This window comes from Nicotiana tabacum, chromosome 15 (genome assembly GCF_000715075.1).
Source record: "Nicotiana tabacum cultivar K326 chromosome 15, ASM71507v2, whole genome shotgun sequence".
In the NCBI taxonomy this organism is placed as follows: Eukaryota; Viridiplantae; Streptophyta; class Magnoliopsida; order Solanales; family Solanaceae; genus Nicotiana; species Nicotiana tabacum.
Window position 1 is genome coordinate 27,999,304 of NC_134094.1, and position 10,309 is coordinate 28,009,612.

At 33.4% G+C, this 10,309-nt stretch overlaps 1 protein-coding gene across 1 annotated transcript; it reads right to left on the reverse strand.

Moving 5' to 3' along the window:
- Positions 1-1,144: 1,144 nt before the first annotated feature.
- Positions 1,145-4,398, reverse strand: LOC107781028 (F-box protein At5g46170). Its single transcript, XM_016601652.2, has 2 exons — positions 2,775-4,398; positions 1,145-1,542 (listed from the first exon to the last, which is right to left on the reverse strand). The coding sequence occupies exon 1, from the start codon at positions 3,976-3,978 to the stop codon at positions 2,821-2,823; it is 1,158 nt and encodes a 385-aa protein (XP_016457138.1). The 5' UTR covers positions 3,979-4,398; the 3' UTR covers positions 1,145-1,542; positions 2,775-2,820.
- Positions 4,399-10,309: the final 5,911 nt, after the last annotated feature.

Below are 10,309 nucleotides of genomic sequence, written 5' to 3' on the forward strand. Positions count from 1 at the left end.
AACCATCTTGATATTGGAGGTATGGAAGAAAGCACCCCATATTGGAGGTATGGAAGAAAGCACCAGAAAAGATGAAATGATAAAAGTAAGATTTTCTTGATCCAAACATAGTGTTATTAGTGATTTCTGCTTGAGGAAAAACAATTTGTCACTTGGACGACCATGCAATATTTCATAAACTTCAACATGTGAAGAACTAACGAACTAACAAACATATCATCTGACTTTCAACATGATTTGTCCCTATACATTCCTACTAATTTGGCATGTGTTTCTATCATGTCACATTATTGGCAACTCGCAAGTGACTGGTTTGTTCAATTCAGGCTGGAGTGTTAGTTGAACTAAGTAATGACTAGAGCAAATTGGTTTTCCCTTTTCTCAAAATTGGCAAAGTGGGAAGTTGGAATCAAAACCATTACAGTTTTTATGATCAAGATTATCTCAGGTCTCCGACCTATAGGCTACGGGTTCGAACCGTGAAAACAATCACTAATGCTTGTACTAGAGTAGGCTCTCTACATCACACCCCTAAGGGTGCGGCGATGCGTAGTGCATCGGGCTGCCCTTTTAGATCTCAGATACTACGTTCAAAACTTCAGCGGATAATGGGTTTGTCCTCCTACACTTCTCCAGTTAAATAGCAGATAGGATATGAACTCGTGATGTGCGAGTTCACACATCACACACTGCACTCTTACCACTAAGAGAAGGGTGTAACTACAGCAACTCAAAAAGGAGAGAAAAGTTACCCAAAGACCAAGAATCCCAGTAGCTAACTAGTCACAAATGTCAGGCAAACCAGTCTAAATATAAGTCAAATTTCTCAATTATAAGCATGTAGTCATCCCTCTGAGGACCACAGTTCCAAATCTAGAACTCCATGTCTACTGAAGGAAAATTTGAATCTGTGGTCCTCAAGAGGGATGGGTACATATATCATATCATAAGGAGTGGCACTGTTTACTATATACGTCCTATCATAAGTTTGACAAGGGCAATCTACTGCACAAAATTGCAGGGTGCACAAGACATCATAAAATTGAGTGATAGCTCCACTGGTTTAAAACATAAAATTCATGATCAGGATAATGTAACATTTCACATAACACCAATAGCAATAAGCGAGTCAACCAGCAACAAATGCAGCAAAACGTACATTTCATTGCTCCATGAACCTTAAAAGGTACATAACATGTCATATAATATCCATGCCTACAATATTTACAGAAAGAGGTAACTATCAAATGTATACGACTATAAAGTTAAAAGGTACATAGCTCTTGTAACATGAACCGGAAGCACTTTGTGCTTTCTTAGAAGCATATGCCCAAAACTAAAACATAATCAGATGCCTATCATCGCGCATAAGACGGGGCTGATTTTAAGTTCATAGTTTGGCGAGCAACTGGCATGTCATCTCTAGCAGCAAAGACTCGCTTGATTAAACAAACTCAGAGTGAACTAGCTTAAAACAAAATTTTATTTTTCCAATGCTTCCCAGCATGAGTTAATCCACCTTTCTTAGAACCGTAGTTTTCCCTGAAGTGACAATGAAATATATAAACTTCTAATGAATTCTGAGGCAAATCATGTGAATAAATAGATGAAAGCCAAAAGAACAAGCTGCTTCATAAACGCACAAAAAACAGCAGATCAAGAATAAGCGTACACTAAATTGTTTGTTAGTTGAATATGGTAATGACAATACTTTATTCCACCCTTTTCTGATAGGTGATACATATTTTATTCCACCTTCTGGTAGTGAATGATCTTGCAAAACATACTAATTATCACCCAGTCAAGGATCAGCAGATTGTATCATTGAATAATGAAGATAGGCATTAAAAAGCTACATTATCATCAAAAATCATCATGGATTAGCAGACTGCAACATTGAACGATGAATATAAGCATTTCCGGTACAAAAAGATTAATTGTATCAATACACACCACCTTCCGTCAAGAAAAAGGAGAATTAATAAATTTGACATGTTAGCTACTCAACATATTTACGTGATCTCCAGAGGATAATGAAGACCGGTACCATTATATACATCTACGTAGAGGAAATAAAGCAAGCATAAAATGCAAGTTCAGCTTGGATTAGAAATTAGGAGATGTGCCAACCCCAGCACCTTTTCGTATGAGGATCTAAATAAAAGAAGTGAAGATAAAGAGGCCACATTTTGTTGAAATGACCAGCTTTTTAAAAAATAGCGCATATTAACAAAGTCTTCAGAATTGACCAAGAATCGCCAAGAAAAACCCATCTGTGATTATAGCAGTATATTTTAAAAATCAATCGAGAGAAACTCCCAAGGATTTGAAAATTGGTAGTCACCATAATGACGACTTTTTTTTTTGATAAGGTAAAGTTTAAAATTGGTAGTCACCATAATAACGACTTTCAATTCCTAGATTCTACAAAAATGGGTATGAAAGAAACGACTATCAATGTATATGTATATGTGTATGTGTGTGTGTTTGGACTGAGGCATAGTTGTTATTGTTGTTGATGATGTGTGTGAGTGTGTGTAAAGATAGAGAGATCAAACAGACAAAGAAATTCTTATATCTCTAAATGGACATTACACAAATGACAGGCAGATCCAGAGCTCATATTGCCCCATAAAAAATTGTAGTAAGCAGGACAAACTTCTTTAACCTTATAGCACTAAATCCTACAAATAAGCAGGATAAACTTATTTAATCTTATAGCACTAAATCTTGCAAATTTCATCCATAACCAAATACTTAGGATAAGAAATTACCTCAGTAATCAATCCAAGAAACTCCCCAACCACTTCAAGTCTACGTTCAGAATGAGTTCATCTCCAAACAGTAAGTCCTCCGCTTAACCAACATCCTCGCAGCAGTCCCATAAGGCTCCTCAAACGCCGACCCAACCCAATTCCCATCCGGCCCAACCACCTCCTTCTTAGGCTGCTCACTTGGCCTAATTGCCACCAACGTCGCCCCTTTCAATACTGTCCCATCAGGCAACTCCAAATGTGGTGCGTACCATAACCTCATGTTCAGTGCAGGCACCATAGTCCTTTTCGAAGCAGACGAAGCCGAAAGAGGCTTCACTCTCAACTCCTCTAACTGCTCCTTATTCATACACAACACTCCTTGTCCATCCACATCCGTTAAAACCAAACTCTCAAGCTTTTTATGCTCAGCTATAATCGGCTGCAACAAATAATGCCTAGCCGACGCTGCAATTAGCGAACTAATCGTCCACACAACCCGCAATTTTAAACCCCCGTTCGTGTAAAACGACTCGGGTATGCTCCCATTATCCAGTTCTCCATTACCATCACCCACAATATTACTACTAGTGTTAGTAATATTATTGTTAATGCTAGTATTACTAACCGGGTGAACCACCGACGAAGCGCCAAGAATAACGCAATTATCAAGAGTGGAACCGAAATCAGCACGCCACCTCAGCAAAGCGCCCTCGTCAATACCCAATTCGCCACTGGGCAACTCGATCCTAAGAAGCTTAATTTCATCGAAATTCTTCAAAACCTGGGTAGGGGAATGATGGGTGACGTCATTTTGGTCGTAACCATCGTCCAATGAAGAGCCAGCGGATCGTCTCGAAGAAATCGAGATCAGCTGAGTAAGTGACTGAATGGGTTTAACCAGACCCAGAAACAGAAACCTAAGGAGGGACGAAATTGGATGCCGCGACTTACTAGTGGATCCCGCACCAGCAGCAGAGGTTGCACCAGATGAAGATGAACCACCATCTTCGTCAGATATGACGCAATCAACACGAACAATGACGTTGTCGACTTGAGGAACAAGTGAATGGAACCTTCTGGAAACTACACAGCATCTTCCTAGAGCTTTAACATCGCCGATCTTGTTGAAGACTAAGAGGAGAATGGAATCGGGTAGTCGGTCGAAGTGGTCAACGGGTTCAGGGTAGATCGTTGACCTCAGATCTGACTTGGATGAACCCATAAATTTCTAGAGTTTTCTGATTAGCTAAAAGATTCTTTTGTAAGTGTGTAGGGAGAAGAGGAAGAAGAAGAAAGGGATTATAGAGAGGACATGGATTTGGGAAGAGAAAAGGAAAGTGAGAAAACACAGTGTTTTGCTGTGTTACAGAGAGGAAAAGAGGATATAGGGAGAGTTGGGAAGGAGGAGAAACAACGATAACATGGAGTAAGGAGATAAAGACATATTTGTGTGTGTGTGTCTTTTTTTCTTTTTTTCTTTTCTTTTTTGAGCCTAACTATTAAGTATACACATGTATTTTTGTTTATAAAATTCTCAGAAAAAATGGGACGGGTTCTGACTGAGGAGACTGTTCGATAACCTGTTTCGCACTATTTTATAACCATTTGATATTGGTTGATTGAGAATACGTAGGGATCCATTAAAAGGAAAGCATTTTGTATATTAGCACTATACATAATTATTTTTTTCTATTTTCTGTATTTCGTTTACATATTGTATTGTTTGTTTTATAATTTGGAAAATAGAAGATGTGGGGACAATGGTTAGTGATTGGTATACTTTCATTGTCTGTTGTATGCTTGCTTTCCACCCCACCACTATCGTTCCTTTCATAAGTACTTGCTTATATTTTTTGCTTTTTACCATATTTTGTTATTTTGTTATTTATTTGGGATTTTTTTGGTAGAGTTGTGTTGTTCTAATATTTTCTTGTTTGTTTCTTTTTGTCTCCTTTCATGTAAGTGGAGATTTGGAAAGACGATAAATCCAAGTTACTATTGGTTGATCATTAACTCAAGATGCAAAATAAGGCAAAGATTTACCTTCTAGACATGTAAAGATGTACAATGCAGTTTTAAAATTTCACGATTAGGCTTTAACTTTGAGAACGTGTTTATGAAAAACAATCTCATTTTAAAACGTCATGCAACTCTATTATTTCAAATATTTTTCTTTTTCCTTTTTTGGATTGGGTGGAAAAAAGATTTTATGGGTTTTCACCAAAAGCTCTAGTATCTTCTAAGAGCTTGTTTGGATGGTTGTTACTTATTGTATTGTATTCAATTGTTACTTTAAATACAATATTTATTTTACAGCTTGTTTGGATGGTTGTTACATATCGCTTTATAATGTATCGTATCGTACAGTATTGTATTGTACTGTATCGTTTGATGAATACAATGTTTTGATAGATTGCCATCGTTTCATGATATTACGCACCAGCAATATGAAGAATAAACTTGCAATATTATAAAGAAAAATTATGATACGGGATAAAATTACTATATAAAAGGTAGGGTAAAGATAAAATAAAATTATTTAATAATAATGAAGGGTGAGATTGAGAGAAAAAGATAAGGTAACGACGAGACCACACCAAATCGGTTGTTACATAAAGTGGCATATTTCGCCGTTACGTAACGACAGATTTAACGATACGACACAATAAAATTTAAGTAACAATCAAAACAAACATCGTATTTGAAGTAACAATACGATACAATACAATATGTAACAACCATCCAAACAAGATGTTATAAGTTGTTACTTAAATTTTATTATATCGTATCGTTAAATTCGTCGTTAAGTAACGACGAAAAGTTCCACTTTATGTAACGATCAATTTGGTGTGGTCGCGTCGTTATCCAATATTTTCTTCTCATCTTACCCTTCCTTATTATTAGATAATCATATTCTATCATTTATCCTACCTTTTATATAATAATTGTACCTTGTACCTTACTTTTTCTTTTGTAATATTGCAAGTTTATTGTTTATATTGTTGGTACATGACATCATGAAACGACGACAAATAATACAATGTATATATCAAGCGATACAGTACAATATAATACAATACGATACAATACATTATAAAACAACCATCCAAACAAGCTCTAAATTAAAAACTTCTAACTGTTTTCCCTAGTAGTTTAGTTCAATGACACCAAAGAGTCCGATTAGTCAAGGCAGTAAATGAGGGAGATTTGGCGGAAGAGGATACACAAACTAGGATGGGATTCCAAAGAATGGTAGTTTCCTACTAATCTAAGTTAATAACAAAAGGTATTTTTATTTGGATACTTAGGTGAGCCAAGTAAAGCCTTAGTGAGAAAGATTCTTAGAGTTTGTAACTAGTGGAAATATACTTTGATTTGGTTATACTTTGTTGCTTGCATTTGTAGCTAAGATATGAATTACTTTAACTTTTATTTTTTATATTATCAGTTGACCTATAATAATAATTTATCTTTTATGATAAACCCAATATGGTAACCTATAAGTATAGAGTAATAACTTGTTATTATCGATTAATTATAGTAATAATATTTTGCACTGTCAATATATATAACTTGCGCTATAATCTTTTTTGTTTAATCATTTGAAATTTGATTTCTATTGACTCGACTAATCCAGATTCACAAGAATTCTTGTATTCTCAAATAAGGATTGCAAGTTGGTATTTGGTGACATAGTATATGTTAGAGGACAAGTGGGTTTGTTGAACATCAGCCCATTCTCCATTTTCAAAGGCTAGTAATGAGTCAAAACGGCATTTCCCTATTTCAAGCAAAAATAAACCTATGATCTAATGCTGTACCTATTTTGCCTCTTACTTTTTGTTTAGAGTATGTATAGGTGTTTTTTTGCTCAAAAGATAAGGGAAATTTAACTAATAAAAATAAATATGATTATCCAGAGTTAAGCTTTTTATACTTGTTGCACTTGTGGTTGAAGACTTAATTAGTAAATTAAACTTTTAGATTAAATAATCACATAGTTCCATATGGTATCAAATCAGACATAAGCCATAGTTCGAGTCTCACCGTCACTTGCTGTTAAGCACGTCGAGCGTTACATTTTATTCACGCTAATGTCATTCTTTATTTTTCATACTAGCTAGTATTATAAATACGTGGAAGATTCTAAGTTTATTCCGTGCAATTAATATGTAACTTTAAAAATAAGATATGTAATTATCCAATTGTTCCCGGTTGGCTTTTATCTAAAAACAATTAAAAGACAATTCGTTATCGCATCTAAATATGTGTCGTTCTTTTTTATAGCTTACCCAACTTTAACTGACAACCAAATTAAGGTAATTCCCATAATATACTTGAAGAAAGTTTTAGAAATAACGTTGTTTCGAAAGTAAGAAAGTGCATTGGTTACTAGTAAGTAGCTTTTAAAAAATATCATCAGTAAAGTCACGAATTACTAAAGAAATTCCTAAAATTGGAGATATGTGATGGTAAAGAAATAAAAATTAGTATTCAAGTTGGTACCGGCTGTAATATTATGAAATTACTTTAATAAAAAAATTTGCTTACATTATCAATAGATATAACTTAAATTAATTACTCCCTCCGGTCCACTTTATTATTTTTTTAATTTTTTTTGTGATCAACAATATTTAATTTTATCAAATATTAAGAAGTAATTAACTTTTTTTTTCAAAGTTGCCCTTGGAATAAAAAGCCTAGGATTATTTATTATATTTTTAATGAATAAATTAAGCTTAATATAATTAATTTTATTATTAATTAATGCTAAAAAGTAAATTTCTTAACATGTGTGAAAACAACCAAAAAAATCAATTAAAATGGATTGGATGGAGTATAATTTTTTTATCAACTACTCTCTCCGATCCACTTTAATTGATTTTTTTATTTTTTTTTGCGCTCCACAATATTTGATATTTTTCAGATATCAAGAAATAATTAACTTTCTTTTTCTAAAGTTGTCATTGGAGTAAGATCCTAGAAGAATTTATTATATTTCCAATGAACAAATTAATGTTAATATGATCAATTTTATTGTTATTAACAGTATCAGATTGATTTCTTAATATGTGTCACAAAAATCAATTAAAATAAAGAAAAAGGAGTGTGTGTGTGTGTGTATATATATATATATATATATATATATATATATATATTAAATTGATTATAAAATGTTATCGGGATCACCGCATATGGCTTTTTGGCATCACAATGCATGTGCAATTAAGGGTATAATTAAGGACATGTTTGTGAAAGGTTAGAACTAACACGTTATGTCGTGCGTTTGATGTTTTGTTCTTTAAACCTCCAAAACTTATGCAATTTTCCATGTGAGAAAACTTTAATAAGTTGAAGAAAAATTAATTTTGACCTTACGGTACCGTGCAACTCCGTACTAAAATATTAGAATCAACATCGCTTCGGAATTCACACTTCGCTACTCCCAATAGAATCTTTAATGAGCCCACGTTATTATTAATAGTAGTTTATTCTATGTATAATAATTTTTTACGAATGAATAAATTATATGTAGTACTATATCTTTTTCTTCAGGTGAAGATAATCAGTATGTAGTATATCTTCTTCTTTCAGGTGAAGATACATCATTACAGTAAGTAAAAATACAAGACGGTTGTAAACTGGTAATAACAGTGAAAACAGAAAAAATAAAAATGGAGACATCTCCATATAAGTTATGTCTTAGTGCCCGTTGAGTCCATTAAATATATGTTCACAAGTACTGCAGAATCAAATATTAAAATAGATGTATAGTCGTACAAAATTAGATAAGATGTAAAACTTCTAGCATGAGCTGCAACTAACACGAAAATGGGAGAAGGTCGCTTCAAAGGTGGGTTTATATTTAGAGGCGGATCTAGAATCTAACTTAATGGATTCAACCTTTAAGCTAGATTTTTTGTAGAGAACTAATTGTACTTTTGAAATTATGGATTCAGATTTAGTATTTGTTAAAATTCGAGTGATTATTTACATATATATCTAAGTTTCGTGCATAAAATATTGATTTCGAATGAACCTGGTATCAAAGAATTGCATCCGCCCGTGGTCGTATCCTAAGTGAACTCCAGGTGCGACACTAATCCATAGGTATAAAACTATGGTGTTTGTAGATGTTAAGAGGAAGGGGGAGAGGGAAACTGGTAGACCTAAATCAAGTAGAAGGAGGTTGTCTTGAAAAACTTACGATCTCTTAGAATTCCAGACTCAGCAAAGTAGAAAACCTAAGGAAGAAAAAGATTCATGTATATACACAATGTCAATTAGTTGGCATTAAGGTTTAGTCATGTTGGTACTTCTATTTTAGGTCAACTTACATTGGGTACCATTATTTCGTAGAGTTTTGTACCCATAAAAAAATGTTATGAACTTCTGGTGCTAAAACAATATAATGTTTTAGTGGCGTTTAGACATAAAAATTGTAAAATTTCAAAAAAAAAAAAAGTGATTTTTTAAAAGTGAAAATGGTATTTGAAATTAGAGTTGTGTTTGGACATGAATACAATTTTTTGGCTGTTTTTGAATTTTGTAAGTGATCTGAAGTGAAAATTTTGAAAAATATTTTTTTTTGAGTTTATCATATTTTCGAAAAATTCTGAAATTCATTTTCAAGTAAAATTTAAAAATTTATGGTGAAATGCTTATTTCGAAAAAAAAATAAAAAATTATCGGAAAAAGTGAAAAAAAATTATTGCCAAACGGGCCCTTAATATTGGATTAGATGGGTCTAAATGGAGTGATGTTGTGGACAATGACAATTCATACAGGAGACATCTCAATTATTAACTTGAGATTGAGGCATTGTTGTTACACCCATTCTCCTTAAACTAGTTAATAAGTTCGACCCTACTTTTAAATTTGTGTAAAGCAAAAGTAGGACATAAAATGGGAACGATTAGACAAAGCAATAAATTATGATATAGACACACTAATAAACGTAAACAAAATTGAGTATTAGACCTACAAAGAATAGAAAAAGAAAAGGGAAAAAAAAGAGTAGCGATTGAGATTGTGAGATTTAGATATATTATGATCAGAGGCGGACCTATCTTAGGGTTAGGGGATCACGGGAATCATTTGGCCTCGAAAAAAATATAATAAATATATTTTATATATATTTGTATATACATAGGGGGACCCCTTAAATAATTTTCTTGTGTCCTCCTTAATAACAAACGCTGGACAGAAGAGATGGTTTTTCTAGCTTGCTTGAGAGCTTCAATTATTTGATGAACCTAGGTTCGTAACCCAGTTCTTACGCTTTTTCCCTCTCACCTCTCTTTTTCAAACAAAAGTAAAACCTTTGCTCACCCCTTCTGCCAAAAAATTAGAACACGATTTCAAACGATTGTTTTAATCTTATTCTGCGTCTGCTCGAGCTCGACTTCGATAGTCCGAATCAACGACGATTATTTAGTTTGAGACTCTTCTAGTTGCTTTCTGCAAAGAGTTTTAGAGCCAAAACGTGAACTTAAAATTTGTATTTTGCTGATAAATAAATTATTATACTCATTATATTTTTATAGAGTTAC